The 20,789-nt window shown below is 38.6% G+C and overlaps 1 protein-coding gene across 1 annotated transcript in view; it reads right to left on the reverse strand.

Annotated features, from left to right (window-relative positions):
• Positions 1–15,557, reverse strand: part of cdc14ab (cell division cycle 14Ab) — a 113,441-nt gene extending 97,884 nt beyond the window's left edge. The window contains exons 1-4 of the mRNA XM_073063391.1: positions 15,379–15,557; positions 15,092–15,182; positions 14,707–14,782; positions 7,339–7,431 (exon numbers count right to left, since the gene is read on the reverse strand). Coding sequence (XP_072919492.1) covers positions 7,339–7,431; positions 14,707–14,782; positions 15,092–15,182; positions 15,379–15,424 — 306 coding nt within the window. The 5' untranslated portion in view covers positions 15,425–15,557. The remainder of the gene's footprint in view (positions 1–7,338; positions 7,432–14,706; positions 14,783–15,091; positions 15,183–15,378) is intronic.
• Positions 15,558–20,789: the final 5,232 nt, after the last annotated feature.

The following is a 20,789-nucleotide window of genomic DNA, read 5'->3' on the forward strand; positions in this document are numbered from 1 at the left end:
TTCACCATTTTAGAAGTGATATTACCCATTAAAGTGGTGTATTCAACAGAAAGTTAATTTACTGGAAAGAAGTATTGAGGCTTAGGGCATTTTGTAAAAAAAAGTCTACATTTTGTTAATATTCATGTTGACCATTAGCAAAAGCCAAAGTAAACTTACTAACCGCATTGTGGATAGAAGTCGACCCAGCAGGTTTTATTCCCGAACAGCTCACCAAAAATGATTGCACAAAGCAAATAATCTCTAAAAATAATGAGATTAAATAGCAAATAGTCTGACAAATTAATATTGCAACTGATATTTATTCCTGTCAACTGAGGAAAATTTTGGTCTCAAAACCAACTTGCTATTAAAAAATGTCAGCCTACCAAAAATGTGAAACTAAATTTCAATGCAGCACCAATCAATGCAATGCAGCAACGTACAACCTCTGGAAAGCTATTTCACATGCAAAGTTGTAATCCCAATCAAACTTAAATCAGGGAAGGATGCTTGATAGCGTTCAAACTCTGCCACAGCTAACACATCGTACAAAGTGACATAGGTGACAACAAGGCTTTGCTCCAGATGAACTCAATAGCTTTTGTGGGTTTTGACTGTCAAAACATGGAGTCACCTTCATGAACTCCCACAGCCCCTGATGACACTGTGATTTCAGACTCAGAGGCCAATATGAAAGCATCTTTCAGATGGGTGAAAACATGGTAAGCATCCAGTCTAGATAAGGCACCTGGCTGAGAACTAAAGGCCTATGCTGATCAACTGGCTGGAGTGTTCACCAAGATCTTTAACCTCTCATTTCGGCAGTCTGAGGTATCCACTTGATTCAAGCAGGCTTCAATTATACCAGTGCCTAAGAAGAACCTGTCTCAATGACTATCATCCAATACCACTTACATCCACTGTGAAGTACTTTGAGAGGTTGGCAATGAAACATATCAACTCCTGCCTTAGAAGCAACTTGGATCTGCTCCAGTTTGCCTACCGTCACAACAGTCAACAGCAGATGCCATTTCAGCATTCAATACCATCATCCCCTCAAAACAATCAGTAAGTTTCAAGACTGCGCCTCAATATCTCCTTGTGCAACTGGATCCTTGATTTCCTCACTGCAAGACCCCAATCAGTTTGGATTGGCAACAACATCTCCTCCACAATCTCCATCAGCACAGGTGCACCACAAGGCTGTGTGCCTAGTCCCCTGCTCTACTTACCTTATACTCATGATTGTGAGGCTAATCACAGCTCCAATGCGGTATTTTAAGATTGCTGACAACACCACTGTCGTAGGTCGAATCAAACTTAGGAGGGAGGTTGAAAATCCAACTGAATTCAGATTCAATTTTTTGTCATTTAGAAACCACAAATGCAATGCAGTTAAAAAATGAGACAATGTTCCTCCAGAATGATATCACAAAAGCACATGACAAAACAGACTACACCAGAAAATCCACATAACATTTGGCAATCCCCAATCCAGAGTCCAGAGAGGCTGCTGCGTATTAATATCGCGCTACCATTTTAGCGCGTTCCCCGGAAACGAGCTCCAATTCCACCAGACAAAACAAGACCAAAAACTAAAGCTACAAGACCTGTACAAAACCACATAGTTACAACATATAGTTACAACAGTGCAAACAATAGCATAATCGATAAAAAAACAAACCATGGGCACAGTAAAAATAGTCCAAAGATGTTAAAAGACTATAAGTTCAAAAGAAATCACCACACAGTTTCCACAAGTCCTCAGGGTCCCGATAGACTCGTCATCCCACGCAGGCAGCAGACGGGAACACCCCCGCTATGGACTTCCACGGCGCCGCCCGACTCAGCCTCGCAGACACAGCACACAATGAAAGCTCCGTCGAATCCAGCCTCGCAGACACAGCACACAGTGAAAGCGCTCCGACCGCAGCAGACTCCCAAGTCCGTCAAACCTCCGAGCCTCCAACCATCCCCTCCGGCACAGCTTCTCCGAGCACCATCCTCTGCCAAGCGTATTAAGACGTCCCCAACAACCATTGGCAACACGACCCCGAGGACTGGGAACCTGTTCTTCCCAGCAGAGACCCGGACCTCACTGCAGCAGCAGCAACGAAGAAGGTCTTCCTGGAGATTTCCAGATATTCCTCCGTGTTCCCACATCCGTTTTTCATCCGATTATGTTTGCACACGGCACCCCGCTTCACAAATAACAGATAATCAGCTCCGGAGTGGCCACTGCAAGCTGTGACGCGCCGCCATCTTGGAATTTGAATGGTGCCACAACAACAACCTCTCACACAATGTCAGCAAGATAAAGGAGTTAATTACTGATTTCAAAGGGAGAAAACAGGAGGTCAATGAGCCAGTCCTCCTTGGGGGATCAGAGGTGGATAGGATCAGCAATGTTAAATTCCTTGGTGTTATCATTTCAGAGGATTTGTCCTGGGTCCAGCACACAAGTACCATTAGAAAGAAAGCATGGCAGCACCTCTATTTATTGAAGTTTACAAAGATTCAACATCATCTAAAACTCTGACAACCTTCTACAGATTTGTGGTGGAGAGTATATTGACTGGCTGCATCACCACCTGCAATGGAAAAACCAATACCCTTGATTATAAAAGCCTACAATATGCAGTGGATACATCCCAGTCCATTACTGGTAAAGCACTCCCCACCAGTGAGCTCTGTCACAGGAAAGCAGCATCCATCATCAAGAACCTCCACCATCCAGGTCATACTCTCTCCTCACTACTGCCACCTAGGTGGTACAAGAGCCTTAGCACCACCAGGTTCAGGAACTGTTTTTACCCCTCAACCATCAAGGCTCTTGAACCAGAAGAGATAAATTCACTCGTTCCATCACTAAACTGTTCCCACAACCAATGGATTCATTTTAAAGTACTCTTTTTCTCAATATTTATTGCTTATTATTTGTTTTTTTTAAAATCTTTTTGTATTTGCCTAGTTTATTTTCTTTTGCATATAGAATGTTTGTTGGTCCTGTCAGGTGGAGTCTTTCATTGATTCTATTGTGTTGCTATTTTTATTGTAAATGCACACAAGAAAATGAATCTCAGATTTGAATATGGTGACATACATGTACTTTGATAATAAATTTTGAACCTTGTAAACATGGTTTACATGATGATGTAAACATGATGATGATCAGAAAATTAATTTAGTAAAGACTAAAAACCCCACTGCATAATGCTGAAGAACACTTCTGTAAGAAAGAAAGTTGGGAAATGAAAGAAGCACTGTATACGACACAGTAAGATCAAGCATGCTAAAAAAAAAAACAAGGATTCTGATGGCATTTAGACAGTCAGATATCTTGTTTTTGGCCAAACAGCAATGCAGCAAATGGGTTAACTGGTGCCACTACATTCAAGGGGAGACCAGTGATGTTTTAACTTCTGCTTCCAAATAACCAATCCAAACATTCTAAATATTTGTTAAAAACTATTTCTGACTAAGCTCACCCAAACTACTTTATTTCATGTGCCTGTGATACTTTGGGATGTTTTTACTGTCAAAATACACTTCAATCTGTGGTGGAGTATGACTCATGGAACCTCCCAGTATGACAAACCCTTAACACTTCATCTTCTTCATACACCATCGAAGATGCCATTTGTATGCCGTTATGGTCGCATTCCTTAATGTCTCTAATTGTTCAGGCTCAAATGCCAAGGGAAATGCATACAATGTAATCACCATAAACTCCATTAGCATTTAAACTTCCACCAAGGATATTTAACAGGGAGATTAGTTAAATTTTTTTTTAAACTAATTGAATTTTTAAAACAATATTTGTTAAGATTAGCAGGGCAAGTTACATATTACAGCTACAGAAAGAGTCCAGAAGACCTCTAAAGAAGCAAGAGACAAGAATAAGGTTAAAATTTAAACAAATATTTAGTAGGCCTCTGCAGAAGACAAAGCACAGCAGAAAGCAGTAAAATGAGGCGGGAGAGAAGGAAAAAAACTTAAACAAGTATCAATGGAGAATTGATTGGTTGACTAACAGAAGGGCTACCAAATCACTTGGATCCAATTATCTGCATTCAAGGAGGTTCAAAAAATATATACCGGTATATACAGCAGGGATAAGTGCTTTGTTAGGATCTATCAAATTCTCTCAACTCAGTGGAGTGAAAAACTGCAAATCTAATTTTGCTATTCTTGACAGGGGCAGGGTGGTGTGGGGGGAAAAGACACAGAGAGACACACACAAAGGCAGAGAGAGAGAAAAAAAACAGGAAACTGTAGGTCAGTTTAGCCAACATCTGCTGCTAGGGAAATGCCAGAGTCCATTATTAAAGTAGTAAAAGGACATTTAGATTAGGCAGAAATTAAACTGGGCCTGATTGACCGGAATCCAGCTGGCCATCCACAATCCCTGTGCAACCAGACATTTTCTAGATGCAGAGTTAAAATAGCCAACTCTCCACATCCAAGAGACATCCTTAGAAACTGAATGGTTTATGAGTGGCAACTGATCCTCAGACAGCATAGCACTGAAGCTCTGCAATGACTTGCTATAATCAAAGATTTAATAGATTATTCAAATTTAAACTTCAAAATTAATTGTTACATATTTATTAATACTGAGAGGAAGAGCTCACGCTGTTCCTAATCTTAAGATCCTTTGAGAAATACAAAATAAAGTAAGACGTCTCAGGAAATCACCTTCCATATTCTAATGTATCTGACTCTCTCTTCAGCAAGTTATTCCTTTGTTAATGAACTCAACACCAAATCTACCAATAGAGTACAAGATTAAATTTGTCATATTCTGTCCTTCATGAACCTTTGAACCTTTCATCATCCACAAATCCACAAGGCTTGACAACTTGGCATGGGCTAGTTGGGCTGAAGGTTCAGTTTCCATGCTGTATAGCTCCATGACTTAATTAACATCGTTTGCAGATTTAAATGAATGGATAATAAGATGTAAAGCAGAATATGTAGCAAAATGAGAGATTACCAATTTTGGAGGAAGAATGAAGAAATAATTTATTTTAAAAAGGAGCAAGAGCAATAAATAGTGCATCCTTCATTTTAAAAGAAACTTAATGAGAGCCAAAAGGATCCAAAAACGAAATGCTGGTCTTTACGGATAAAATGGAGTACAAAAGGTAGGGAAGTCACCCACACCGGACCCCTACAATTTGCCTATCGACACATGACGCAATAGCCACAGCTCTACGCACGGTCCTTACACATCTAGAGAAGAAGGATGCTTATGTGAGAATGCTGGTCTTGGACTACAGTTCACCATTCAACAGCATAATTCCCTCCAGGCTTGAAAAAAAAGCTCAGAGACCTCAGTCTTCACTCTGCGTTGTGTAGCAGGATCCAGTCAGATCGCTAGCAGGTGGACAGAGTGGAATCCCTCACCACTGCCCCTCTGATGCTCAACACAGGTGCCCCTCAGGACTGTGTCCAAAGCCCCCTCCTTTACTTTCTGTATACCCATGACTGTGTATACCCACTCACAGCTCCAATCTGCTCATTAAATTTCCTGACAATACTACATTGATTGGCCTAATCTCAAATAATAAAGAGGCAGCCTACAGAGAAGTCATCACCCTGACACACTGGTGTCAAGAAAACAACCTCCCTCTCAATGTCTCAAAAACAAAGGAGCTGGTTGTGGACTACAGAAGGACTGGAGACAGGCTAAGCCATATTGACATTAATGGATCTGGCGTTGAGAAGGTGAACAGCTTTAAGTTCCTCAGCATAAACATCACTGAGGATCTCACATGGTCTGTACGTACCAGCTGAGTGGTGAAAAAGCACCTCTTTCACCTCAGATGGTTGAAGAAGTTTGGTATGGGACCCCAAATCCCAAGAACTTTCTACGGGGCACAATTGAGAGCATCCTGACTGGCTGCTTCACTGCCAGGTATGGGAACTGTACTTTCCTCAATTGCAGGACTCTGCAGAGAGTGGTGCGGACAGCCCAGCGCATTTGTAGACATGAAGTTCCCACTATTCAGGACATTTACAAAGACAGGTATGTAAAAAGTGCCCGAAGGATCATTGGGGACTTGAGTCGCCCCAACCACAAACTGTTCCAGCTGCTACCATCCCGGAAACAGTACTGCATCATAAAAACCAGGACCAACATGCTCCTGAACAGCTTCTTCCACCAGGACATAAGACTGCTTAATACATGCCGATACAATTGTATTTCAATGTTATATTGACAGTTCTGTTGTACATACTATTTATAAATTACTATAAATTGCACATTTAGATAGGCACAACGAAGATTTTTTACTCATGTACATGAAGGATGTAAGTAATAACTTCAATTCAATTCATTATACAACTTTAAGCTTAGGTGCAATTTCAGACCCTCGTGAAAAAAAATAGACCTGCTTGGAGTCATGGAGGGAAGAGATTCCTGGTAAAGAAAATTGCAGAATCTAGAATCTCAAGCAACAAACAAGGTACTGGAGGAACTTGTGTGATCAAGCATCATCTGTGGGAGAAAAGGAATTATCCCCTTTTCATCCTGCATCTGGAGTGGGTGTAGAAGGGGATGATAGCCAGTATAAAGAGAAGGACTGATGAGACAGGGATGAGTTGGCATTGGTGGGCCAAAAATAGGTGAAGGTTGGGGAGATGGAAGCAGGTCCCTGCTCCATCACCTCATCATTATTCACCCATCCTTGGTCCACAAATCACCAACCCATCCCAATCTTTCCATTCTCCCTCTCCTCTTTATACTGGCTAGGTTCATACTCCACACCCAGTCCTGAAGCAGGGCTTTGACTCAAAGCAACAAGAATTCTTTCTTCCCACCAGCACAGATTATGCTCAACCACAGTTCTTCTAGCAGAATAAAGAGATTGTTTTATTATGAGAGTCGGAATAGATTGAATCCAAACACCAGTTTTAGGAGAATGGCACATGATCTTATTAAAACAAACAAAACAAAAACTGAAGGAGATTAAAAGGATAGAGATTGTCCAAACATTATTGCATGACTATTGGAATCTCAATTAAAACTAAGGTAACAGAGATTTTTTTCCTCGGTAGGGTTTTATGCTTTTGAAATTCTTCATTGAAATAACTGGAATAGAATCATTCAGAGACAATTTAAAAAGGTGTATTGTATATAGAAGGAAAAATCAAAAGTTACGATGATCAGCACAATCTTACTGAATGACAGACAGGCTTGAGAAGGCATATGCCCTGCTGTACCTGCTCCATACATGGAATAGAACTTCCAATAACTGGGTGTTTGTTTGGCTGGATTGGGCTTAAAGTTACACTGAAAGTTTCATTATGAATCTGTCACTCCTTTAAACATATAAAAAATGTTGCACTTACTGAATAAGCACCAATTAGGTAAGCAGCATTAGCTCGTTTTCGTTGATCAAAGCTGGTATAATGAACGATCTTCTTACGTGACAAAGTAAATGACTAAAAAGAAAATACAGATGTTCATGTCAGAAAAAAAGAGCCAGACACATTACAAAATATTTGAATGCCACTGTACAAGACAAAAAGAATAATACTCTGATGGAAACAAAATCTAAGAGTAGTGAATTTTTTAAAAAATATTCTGGGCACCAGAGCATAGGTTAACATCTTCAAACAGGATCACAAGCCTGTTATTGGGCAAATATATAGACATAATACATAAAAATAAATTACTTACTCATTTGATGAACATAAATATTATTGAACTAGAGAGCATGAAAACAACTTATATTAATCTATTTTAAGCTCTCTCAATTCTGTTGAGCTATGGGAATATTTACTGGCAATGCTTACATTTAAACTGCCAAGGTATAAATTAGCCTCCTTAGTTTTAGTGGATTAGCTGTCAAAAAAAAAGAGGAATTCTTTAAACATCATCAATTATTATCTGGGATGGGAGGGGAGCACAAAGTCATCTGCATCTGTTTTACAATTTGTACCTCCTGATGAAGCTTGTACCATATCAGACTAAATAATGACCATGAAAACAAGACCTGCATTTGTTACATTAATGGCTAGAAGATCTATTTTACTGAATTGGAAAGAAACTAACCCTCCAACTGTATTTCAGTGGTTTTCTCAAACTATTTCTTGTTTGAGTTTAGAAAAAATTAGAAGCGTGGTTTTTGATTCTTCAGTTAAATTTGAGGAAACTTGGAGACCATTTATTCAACATTTTCATATGAGTTAAATGGTCTGATCCTAAACCTTACTGTTATTATCCTTAATTATTTGGATGGAGGTTCGGAGTTATCGGCACTACTGTATGTATTTAACATTATGCAATTGCCCATGTTGGTTAGTTTTTTTTAAAGTTTTCTTTTAGTTTTTTTTTGGGGGGGGTTCTCTTTTTCGATTCTTTTACATTAATACTATGAGTTTGGGAGGCCTTATATATTGATTATTATATATCTGATTGTCTATTTAAACTATTAATTATGTACTCTCAAATGTTTTGTATTCATATTTCACTTATGTTTTTCTTAAAATAAAAAGATTTAAAAAGAAAGAAAAGAAAACAAGACCAAAATTAGTGATTACTGTTTACAGTTTTAAGATTCATTTATCATCACATGACTGGAGTTTTGCAAATGAATGTCCTCAAAAGTAAAAAAAGAGGAAATATGTCACATTCAGTCTTTTCTACACAGATCAACAGGGATGAAAGACCAGGAGGAAGAGATTAAATATAAAACAAATTTTAAAAGGGCATTAAGAGCAGCAGTGATGGCTGTGGTTATGCTTACAACTTGGAACTTACCTGGATAAAAGTGCAAGAGAAAATAAAAACCAGGGTAATGTGGAAAGAGAATAGTAACAAATCTGATGGAGCACCTTTAGCAAAATCCTGCAAAACCTCAATGCTCCTTTCATACCATAATGACTCTACAATACTGGGAGTGAAAACTGTCCAACCAGGAAAACTTTTTGGACTTGGAATCAATGAGGAATGGTGTGTCTGTTTTAAATCTTAAAGGAAAATAGCATTGATGCTGGAAAAGTAGTTTGAGAAAAAAAAAAGCATGGGTTTATTAAGAGCTGAAGAAGGAAGAGTTGTGTGGACATTGTCACCTGAACATGGACACCGATCATCCTTGCACATATTAGCAAATGAGCAGCCTGTAGTTAGATCAAGTAAGTACTTCAGGAGACAAAGTGAAAACTAATTTCATCAATGGCCATGATAAAACAGCTAAAGACAAAATCACCAAAGACACCAAAAGTAAGAAACCACAGATCACTCATCTCTTTAGAACAGAAATTAGAAGGAATTTCTTTAGCCAGAGTGTGGTGAATTGGTGGAATTCATTGCAACTGACAGCTGTAGAGGCTAAGTCACTGAGTATCTTCAATGCAGAGGTTGATAGGCTTCTGATTAATAAGGGTGTCATAGGTTGGGGGGGGGGGGGGAAGAAAAGGCTGAAGAATGGGGTTGAAGGAATAATAAATCAGCCATGAAAGGTAGACTCAATGAGCTGAATACCTAATGGTCTTATAACCATTACAGTACATAAGGGCCTTAGACCTACAAAGCAAAAACAAAGGGATGTGTAAAGAAGAGAGGGATGTGTGTGTATGGGTGGTTTTTGAGGGAGGGTTTTCTCTAAGTCAATGGTAGTCACAGGCACATGGCCCATATACAGTAGATCTATTAACTGTCAGCTTGCATCAGAATTAATGATTTTGAAATTAAAATACCAGAACAAGCTAAATTAATATTGAAGTTAATATTGTCAGAGCCGTGCTGCCAGGATAATCAAGGACAAGACCCACCCAACCAACACACTTTTTGTCCCACTTCCCTCCGGGAGCATGAAGATTCGTACGGCCAGATTTGGGAACAGCTTCTTTCCAACTGTGATAAGACTGCTGAACAGATCTGGGCGGTACCTTCCAAATATCTGGACCTGACTTGCACTACCTTACTTTCCCTTTTCTATTTTCTAATTATGATTTATAATTTAAATTTTTATTATATTTACTTCGATTTGTACTTCAGGGAGCACAAAGAGCAGAAACAAATATCACTGTGATGATTGTATGCTCCAGTATCAATTGTTTGGTGACAATAAAGCATAAAGTTGGACATACATTTCCTAAATCATAGCAGTAACTACAAATACTTCATTACAAGTTTTTTTAAAAAAAACTTCTTTGTACATTATAACCCTACCTCCACAGGTAATTGAATCTTCAATATGCCCTGATTGATTACATGTAAAAAACATAGAAAACCTACAGCACAAAACTGGTCCTTCGGCCCACAAAATTGTGCCGAACATGTCCCTACCTTAGAAATTACTAGGCTTACCCATAGCCCTCTATTTTTCTAAGCTTCATGTACCTATCCAAGAGCCTCTTAAAAGACCTTATCGAATCTGCCTCCACCACCATTGCTGGCAGCCCATTCCACGCACTCATGACTCTCTGCATAAAAAACTTAGCCCTGACATCTCCTCTGTACCTACTCCCCAGCACCTTAAACCTGTATCCTTTTGTGGCAACCATTTCAGCCCTGGGAAAAAGCCTCTGACTATCCACATGATCAATGCCCCTCATCATCTTATACACAAAGAATGTGCAAAGAACCAGAAAAAATAAACCCTTGAGTGACCAGGAAAATCAATTTACAGTATTCACTCAACTACTATTTCTTAATGAGAAAGTCGGCGTATTTCATGGTGCAATATTTTAGTACTGTAAATTGTAAATTACAGTTTACTGTAAACTGTAAATTGTAAATTGTCTGCTCAAACTTCTATCATTTGAAGTAATTCCATAATCACATTAATGCTAAGTATCAGTTACGGCCATGGCGCCTGAAGTACAAAACAGAGGAAGTATCTTGATTGGCAAAAGTAAACGAAACAAAAATCTAAACAACTAAATATTGTAATCTCTTTGCACTTTCTTACCACATCTCAGAAACTTAACAAGCAACTTCCAAATCCCTCAAATTACATGAAAAGTGAACTACAAAGTAATGAATTAATGTTCATAGTTCAACATACAGATCCAATAGAGAGTAAGACTATGCAAAGAAAAGGCTCATGAAGAGAAACTTTTGCAAAGTCATTCAAAAAGAAGTTGTTTTGAGAAAACAAGAGTTGGATGTGGCTTTGAAGTGGTAAGGGGAGAACTGTGGAAGTAGTAAGTTGAAAAGTAGAGTCCAAGATTATTGTTTTGAAAAGGAGGGAAAATTGTACAACCAATACCCAAGAGAATGTGCAGAAGTTAAACACAACAGAAATTATGACAAATGTACCACAGTTGCCTACCGAAACAATAAGCAACTAATTTTCAAAGGACTAGTTTAGATAATGATGTCTGTTCAAAATGGTTGAAGCCACAAAAGTCAATAAGCAAATTCAAAACCATTTAATTTATAACGAAAAACTAATTATGCAAAACAATAACATTCAACTTATTTTGACACCTCTTCACAAGTTCAAATAAGTAATACTCAAGCACAAATCTTTCTCCTTTACCCCATTACTCTGAATATCACAATTCAGTTCTTGGCAAGAACACAAAAATTAAAGCACAGTAAAAATGCCTAGGAAGTGCTTATATGACACTCAGGTCAAGCAAAATGTGTCTCAAGATTTAAAAAAACTCTGTGCCTGCTGTCTTCTTGCAAGATCTAAGATTCAGCTATAGATTGTCAAGCAACAATGGCCAAAATACACAACAACATTATTTATTTAAACTACATTGAAAGTTTTGCTTGTTGATCAAAGCAAGGTCAATAAAATTCTACTATAGGCTCACTACCATAGTAACATCCAAGTAAAACAAAAAACCTAACCCACTTTTGTCCATAGAAAATCAAGCTTAGAAACATAGAAAATAGGTGCAGGAGTAGGCCATTCAGCCCTTCGAGCCTGCACCGCCATTCAGTATGATCATGGCTGATCATCCAACTCAGAACCATGTACCTGCTTTCTCTCCATACCCCCTGATCCCTTTAGCCACAAGGGCCATATCTAACTTCCTCTTAAATATAGCCAATGAACCAGCCTCAACTGTTTCCTGTGGCAGAGAATTCCACAGATTCACCACTCTCTGTGTGAAGAAGTTTTTCCTCATCTCGGTCCTAAAAGGCTTCCCCTTTATCCTTAAACTGTGACCCCTCGTTCTGGACTTCCCCAACATCAGAAACAATCTTCCTGCATCTAGCCTGTCCAATCCCTTTAGAATTTTATACGTTTCAATAAGATCCCCCCCTCAATCTTCTAAATTCCAGTGAGTATAAGCCTAGTCGATCCAGTCTTTTCTGCCAGGAGCTAGCTTTAAAAGCAGAGGAAATTATTCCAGTTTAAATAATCAAATATTAACTTCATTATCAATAAATCAACAGGCCTTCACAAAAATAAACAAACACTCTTTTACAATGGTAACTACTCTTTTGATTTAAGCAAATCCAAATTTTGCCAATTTAAATATTAGGATCTAATTTACACCTTGCCCCAAAGCTCTGCAGCATGAAGTACCTGGCCCAAAATGACATGTGCAGAAGTGGAACCAACCAGAACAGAATCTGGATTACACACGACTATTTCTGATCCTTTGTCCAACTATCCAAATAGATTGCGTAATTCAATTAAAAAAAATTCCATCATGACAGAAACAGCCAATGTTAAAAAGCCAAATCACCACAAAGTTAGGATCACAAACCAAAGGTTTGTTATTGAAACTGCACACATTAAAGCAATAATACTAGTTAACATAAACCCGACCTAATCTCCCTTTCAGGTAAATTACTGAATATTTGCTATGGACATTGAAAGTAACTGCCAAAGCATTGATAACTGGCCTTCTCTGTTCAAGGAACTGTAGAAACACTTGTAAAAACACTGTTCTTAAAAGTCTGCTTGATTTTATGCCAGCGTTGCTCAGAGCCATTGGATAACCCAGATAATTGCACTATAGTAAACAGAAGACATTCAAATCTGGGTCAGAGAAAGGAGGACATTGAGTATTCATTTGCAGGGAATTTGAAGATAAAAATTCACAAAGTTGCTCATCTTCAGCTTATAGCAGCAAAAAAAAAATCATTTCCAGGGTGTTGCCTTTTGATATTTTGGGCTCAAAATAATCATTTCAAATGTGCACAGGTTCTGGAAATTTAGAAATCTCAAACAGTATTCGATAAGCAGAGGTCTTTGTGTGTGATTGGAAGAATTATTTTTTTTTATAAAAATCTGCTGAAAATGAAGCAAGGAGGTATTAGAATTCATGAGTTTCTGACTGGGTCATCACAAAATGAGGATGGACAAAAATACTGTGTAATCACAAACTCTTTATAGGTACAACATAGTGGCAGAGATCCAAATGAATAGAATAACAGAAAAAATTTCGTTAATATTGTACTAACTCAAATATCAGTAATTGCTTGGGTTTAGAAAACTGGTTGATGGATAAATCAATATGTCAAAAGTCCAAAAAATTCATGCACTAATAGCCACCCTCTGAGTTCTATCAACTGCTCTTCCAAGATCAAGTCCTATTTCAATAAGTGTAATTGAAGGAACTGTAGATGTAGGACATAGAAAACTGAGAGGCATTGATCGTGTGGATAGTCAGAAGCTTTTTTCCAGGGCCGAAATAGTTGCCACAAGAGGACACAGGTTTAAGGTGCTGGGGTAGTAGGTACAGAGGAGATGTCGGGGTAAGTGTTTTTTTTTATAAAAAACGCAGTCATGAGTGCATGGAATGGGCTGTGGCAACAGTTGTGGAGATGGATACGATAGAGTCTTTTAAGAGACTTCTGGATGGGTACATGGAGCTTAGCAAAATAGAGGGCTATAGGTAAGCCTAGTAATTTCTGAGGTAGGGACATGTTCGGCACAACTTTGTGGGCTGAAGGGCCTGTGCCGTGCTGTAGGTTTATTGTTCATCCCCAACTATCCCTGAACTGCATGTTGCTAAAATGTTATAGTAAGACAAGAGTAGAACAGCAAGGCTGACATTATTTGTATAGTCAACCAAACTGGACAAGGATGGCAAGTTTCTTTCTCTAATGGACATCAGTATATTTTTTTTTAAAGCAGAAGTTCAGTAGCTTCAGTCAACATTACATATACTTGCCTTTTTACTTTTCAGATTTATCCAAGTTCTCCAGAAGCAGTGATAGAATTTTAAATCATCATGAAAAGTAGCCCAGTAACATAACCAAAGTGTGCTCATACCACTAAAAACACCACCCATTACATACTTCAGCTAATTTCCTGTCAAATTTCAACATCCTAATCATCAAATCCACAGATAGGGCTAGCTTTTTGATAATTTAGTCATACAGAGTCAACACAATTCCTGTAACTGCAAAGAATGGAAATCTTCATTCCATAATAGATCTATTGTATTAATCCCCTCAAAGTTTTTTTTCTGAAGAAAAATCACTATTTCACTACAGCTTTATACTATCAAAGTTCACTTTAAGCACCATTTCAGTTTAGTCCTACGCTTTAATTTTGCCTCTGAATGGGAGAGAGAGTTTATAATTAGAACAACAGTGTTAGAGATCTCAGCTTATTCACTGGGATGAAGTTTTAGAAGTTTCTTCGATAAAACACAGCCAAAGCAGTGCAATATTCTGGAATTATTAATATGTAAATTTAAGCATTATGGCTTCCTTGTTATCTCAGACTCCTTTGACAGTCTAAATATTAAGACAATTTTCACTTTAACTGTATAGTTATTCATATTACTTACTTTCAATTTCTTATTAAGCTTGCAACAATATCGATACAGTTGAGCCAAGTTAAGTGGACCAAAATCTGCATAGAAACTGAACAGAAACAAGCAATTCACTCAGGTGAACACAGGATCGAAGGCGGTTCAATTTATAGAAAAACTGTTACGATTGGAGAAGCCCATCGTCTGCCCAGTCCTCCGGAGATATAAATAAACAGGAACACAGTCATTCTTAAATAATTAAAAGACAACATCTCAAGTTAATAAAGATGCATGTTGAAAGTCCGCATCCCGATTTCACTCGTGATCACAGAACTGAACCATTACCATACCAAGCCTCCACGACGCTTACTGCAGACTTTAAAAAGAAACTGAACTCCAATTACAGTCAGCAGAAACTTACTTTTCATAAACGAGTTCCTCGTCCGTGCAAAAGTAATGGGTATTGACGGTGCTCTTCGGCTTGTTCCTCAGAGTTGCGAAATATAATCGATCTAAATCAAGGTATGGTGAAGGGAATTTACAGAATAAGAGAATTTACATGAACATCAGCAGCAGGGACATCCCGCGTTTCCCTCCATGCCCCCCCCCCCCCCACCACCACCACCACCACCACCACCACCACCACCACCACCACCACCACATCTTCCTCCTCCTCCCTGCCACGAAGCCCAGGGCTGCCACACTCACCTTTGGAGAACTCGGACGCGCTGATCAGTTCCTGCTCCTCGGCCATTTTAAAGAGCGCGCAACTCGGTAAATAGGGACGGGGGCTGCGAGCGCGTGCACGGGGTGTCAAGTCGACGAGGCGCGCGTCCGGGGAGCGGGGACGCCGCGTGTCCAGCGCAATCCCAACTTCAACGCCTCTCCAGCAAGATCCACAGACGGCGACTCTCCAACTAGGACCCACCACTTCTTCCCAACTTGGACAAAGTCGTCTCCCCTCCCGCGAACGGATTTCTCGGAGCCCGCCCCCTCCGCGCGGCGCCTTCCCTCCCCCTCGGACAAGCAGCTCAAGCCATTCCGCCGCCACGGCCCGCTAGCAGTCAACAGCTTTAGTCACATGCCCGCTGCCTCGCGTCACCATAGCAATGGCTCGGCCAATCACCGGGTCGGAAAAGTTCAAAAACACAGAGACGGCGGGAGTGCGTCAGTTGGGTTTGCCTGTAGGGGGCGCCGGGTCGGGATGTTCAACCGGAACCAGTGGCCTTGTGAGGAGCAAGACAAGTTTTATTCATTGGATTCCGATTTCGCAGCGGCCAAAAATGCCAGTGATTATCTAGAACCAGCTGTTGAGCCAGTGGATCTTGTCAGAGAGGTCCCATAAATAACATATCTGCTGACTGAGATCACTTTAATAACTTAAAGGAACGATTTCAAAAGGATGTGTTTAAAAGGAAATTGTGAAAATGGTCAATGGGTTGAGCAACAACTGCATTCAAAAGAAACGTTAAAGTTTTCGATAGTAGAAGCAGAAAAAGAAGTGATTGAACAAATTTTAATCAGGTAAAAAAAGGGGAGGAAAAACAAATAGGGGTACTGTGAAAGTCAAGAGAGATTGATGAGGCTGTTGATGGTGAATAACTAAAATCAAAGAAAACAGTACAATACATGGGGGAAAGTGAGCTTGTTAACTACATCAACACGCAAAATACTGGAGGAATTCAGCAGGCCAGGCAGCTGAAAAAAATACAGTTGACGTTTTGGGCTGAGACCCTTCAGTAGGTCAGGATGTCAACTGTATTCTTTTCCATAGATGCTGCCTGGCCTGCTGAGCTCCTCCAGCATTTTGTGTGCGTTGCTTGGATTTCCAGCATCTGCAGATTTGCTCTTGTTTGTTAACAAAATCTATTTACTTTCTAAAATTGTGGAAATTACTGCGGAATCTGTGTCATAATCAGATTATCAACTTGACGTGAATTTTTTGGGGGGCAGCTGAACAGTGCAAGACATTAAAGTTACAGGTAGACATTACTATAAGTTACAATAAATAAATCTTTTCAATGACAAATAATTAGATAGTGTTTAAAGTTTCATGGACCACTCAGAATGGAATAAAACACCAAGGAAGGTGATAGCCCTTTGTAAGCCGAGTATAGGAGGCCATGGGTACAAACATAAGTGGGATAAGTAAACAAACATAATAATTTGTGAGTCAATGTACTGTGAACTAAATGTAAATGTAGCATAAAATTAGCGGGCAACCAAAAATGTTGGTCCAAGATTGTGGAATAAATAATGTTCCACAAAACTATCACCCAATCTGCATTTGGTCCTCCAAAGGTGAACGGGATCACATTTGAGATGCAAATTCCAAAAATCTGCAGTATTAGTAAACTTGTATTGTTCCTGCAGAGAAGGTAGGGTAAGGGGTGGGCTGGTTACAGTGGTAAGATGAAGAAGAAGGCCTGTTATTCAATAGGAAATGTTTAATTTGCACATCAATAGTTTGGACTCAGAAGTTTGAGTTATGATTTTGAAAATTTTTGTTTCCCTATTTCTCAGGTTTGTAAAGGAGTCAAGAGTTACTGTACAACATTACACAGACTTCACAGTATTATCTAGGCACAGCAGAAAGAACATAGTCACTGCCCAACTAGTGGTTACATTAATTAATAGAAATTCACTTTGTGCCATTCATTGCAATCCCCACCTTCTCTGTTGCATAGATGAATTTGTTTTCTTATTCTCAGTTCTGATGAAGAGTCCTTGATCTAAAACATTAAATGTCTCTCTTTGCCTGTCAAGCCGAGATTCTCCAGCATTTTCTGTTTTTATTAAGAATTACGGGGGATAGGCAAGAAGGGGTTCATCAAGAAAAGATCACCCATGAACTTGACAAAAAATCTACCGGGTACTTCTGCTCTTAAATTTTGTATTTCCCTTCCATCCAGAATCCCAACACATATAATCATTGCTTCGTTTCTTTTAAGACTGCCTATATTGGTAATAATTCTATTATTTCTCATTAACACCTCCTCGAAACTAATCTTTATTTATTTGTCCCATCACCATCACCTTTGTATTGCTCCACTGACCATTCATTATTTTATTAATTTAATCATCCATACTACACATAAATTCCTCTTTTTCTCTATCTCACCCTTCTTTCCTTAGCACGACATGCCCCTTGAACCCATTATGTTTTATCAAGATCATGGCTGATCTTCAATCTTTTCTGCACTATGCCCATATCCTTTGATTCCCTTTATATCTAGAAATCTATCAGTTTCTTTTTTCTGAAAGTGTGACCTCTAATGCTAGACTCCTCAATCAAGGAAAACATCCTCCCAACAATCATTCTGTTCAGCTCTGAGAGAAGTTTTTTAGTGTCAATGAGATCTGTTCTCATTCTTCTAAACTCTGGAGAAAGCATGTCTAATCTACACTTTGTACTTGGCCTTCCCTCATAATACATACCAACTGTCCCTGGAAACAGTCTGGCAAATCATTATTGCCTTCAGGACGGGCACACCCTTGTTTGAGAAGGAGACAAAAACCATACACAATACTCTCCCTAGCTGCAGTCTTTACCCTATTGCATATATTTATTTTTATTTATTGAGATACAGCACAGAATAGTCCTTTCCGGCGCTTCAAGTCATGTCACACAGCAACCCTCCCCCCCCCCCCCATGATTTAACCCTAGCCTAACCATAGGACAATTTTGAATGACCAACCAGCATGTCTTTGGACTGTGGGAGGAAACCCACATGGTCACAAGGAAAATGTACCAAACTCCTTACAGGCAATGGCAGGAATTGTACCCGGGTTGCTGATACTGTAAAGTATTGTGCTAATCATTACACCGCTGTGCAACCCCATAATTGCAGTAAGACTTCATTATTGCTGTATTAAAATCCCCTTTTTATAATAACTAACTTACTATTTGCCTTCTTAATTGCTTACTACATCTGAATGTTGGTTTTCAGCAGCTTGTAGAGAAACACATCTATATCCCTATGAATATTGGCATTACTCAATTTCTCACCACTTAATACATACATTGCTCTTCTATTTTGTGTATTCTTGAGAATGATCGCAAACTTTTCCACAATATATTCCATATGCTATGTTCTTGCCCACTCCCTCAGTTTGACTATATTCTGTCTTGATTGTCCTCCATACAGTATTCACCTAATTTAGTGTCATCATCAACCTTGAATCCCTGAGCCAAATCATTTACTCTCAGTGGCCACTTTATTAGATACCTCCAGAACCTAATAAAGTGGCCACTGAGTGTATGTTAGCGGTCTTCCGCTGCTGAAGCCCATCCACTTTAAGATTTGACCAGTTGTGCATTACAAGATACTCATGCACACCACTGTGATAATATGTGGTTACTTAAATTACTGTTACCTTCTGTCAGCCTGAATCAATCTGGCCATTCTCCTCTGACCTCTCTCATTAACAAGGCATTTTTACCCACAGAACTGCTACTCACTGAAAGATTTTTTTTTGTTTTTGCACCATTCTCTGTAAACTCAAGAGACTTTTGTGTGTGAAAATCATAGGAGATTAAGAGTTTCTGAGATACTGAAACCACTGCATCTGGCATCAACAATCATTTCATGCAAAGTCACTTAGATCACATTTCTTCCCCATTCTGATGTTTGGAATGAAATACAAACAGCATCTCTTGAATATATCTGTATGCTTTTTTGCATTGAGTCAAAGCCTTCCAAAAATTCAAATACATCAAATCCATTAATTTCTGATTGTCAATTTAACTGGTCACATCCTCAAAGAACCCCAGCAAATTTGTCGAACATGATTTTACTTTTATAAATCTAGGTTGACATCTCATAATCTATTATTATTTTCAAGGTGCTCTTTATTGCATCATTCATTATGTATTACAGCATTTACCTTCCTATGATATCAGGCTAACAGGTCAATAGTTCTGTTTACTCTTACCCTCATTCCTTAAATAATAGGGTCACATTGTGCATATCTTTAATATATGGAAAGTCAGCAACTCAAAACATTTTTCTATTTTTCTCTTTCGATATATGCTGCTTTAACTCCTATTAGTAACACTTTCTGCTTTTATTTCAGATTTCTATTATCTACAGTGTTGTGCTTTTGTATTCATCTTTAATTAGCTAGGTTAAATACTTGATATAAATAATTGAGAGAACTGACAGAGGCAGTACAATAGATATGGTATAAAAGGTGCAAGAATAAAAGCCCATAATAAGGGCACATGGCCAGAGAGAAGAATAGGTGATAGACAACAGAAAGCAGATGGCTGCGAAATAAAACAAAACTAAAGATAAAAATTAGAAGTACTGATGTCCTGAAGGGTTCTCTGCTGAAAATAATGTTGTTCATCATAAAAATAAAGAAATTACTAATAAATTGGTTTAAAATATAGCATTGATATTTGCTAGAGATATGTAATTCTAAGTATGGCACTATATAAGATAATAAAATATGCCATTTACTATATCCATGGCAAAGAGGAAACCAGAAAGTTTGCAGAGGGTGAACTTAAACTGCCTTGCTCAGAATTCTAAGAAATTTGTGTTTTAAGAACTTTTGTTTTGGGGGACATGTTTAAAATCTTACACATTTTTGAATTTTCTGGAAAAAAAGCTTCTCATGGGGGGAGGTGTGTAGAAGTGTTGGGAGAAGTGGAAGAAAGAGGAACCATTTTATATGAAAGCAATTGGAGACATGTGTAATGATCTGGACAAAAGATCATCCAAGGTCAGAGGGGATGAATGTCAAGAAAAGGATCTGAATATTACCATTATTGACCATGAGCAACTTAATTACTATTCTTATTTCTAGTTACCAATACAATAACAGTATAAGATAATTCATGCCACTTTCTTCTCATTTGCTTTAGAGATCCAAGATATGAGGAAAAGCAAGCTAATATAGAAGTGAGGCGTAAAAAGATGTCCAGAATGTCACTTCAAGCTAAATTATGAAGTTAAAACATTGAGATTAATGTTCATGGTAATATCAGTTTATGATGACAAATCCAATCAAAAGTAATACATTGTTTCACCAGTTAATGCAAAAACGTGGCAGGGGTTTAGAACTGATGTCCAATTAACTTTGCCATTATAAGTTTCAAAAAGGAATGGAAA

This window comes from Hemitrygon akajei, chromosome 12 (assembly GCF_048418815.1).
Source record: "Hemitrygon akajei chromosome 12, sHemAka1.3, whole genome shotgun sequence".
Taxonomy (NCBI): Eukaryota; Metazoa; Chordata; class Chondrichthyes; order Myliobatiformes; family Dasyatidae; genus Hemitrygon; species Hemitrygon akajei.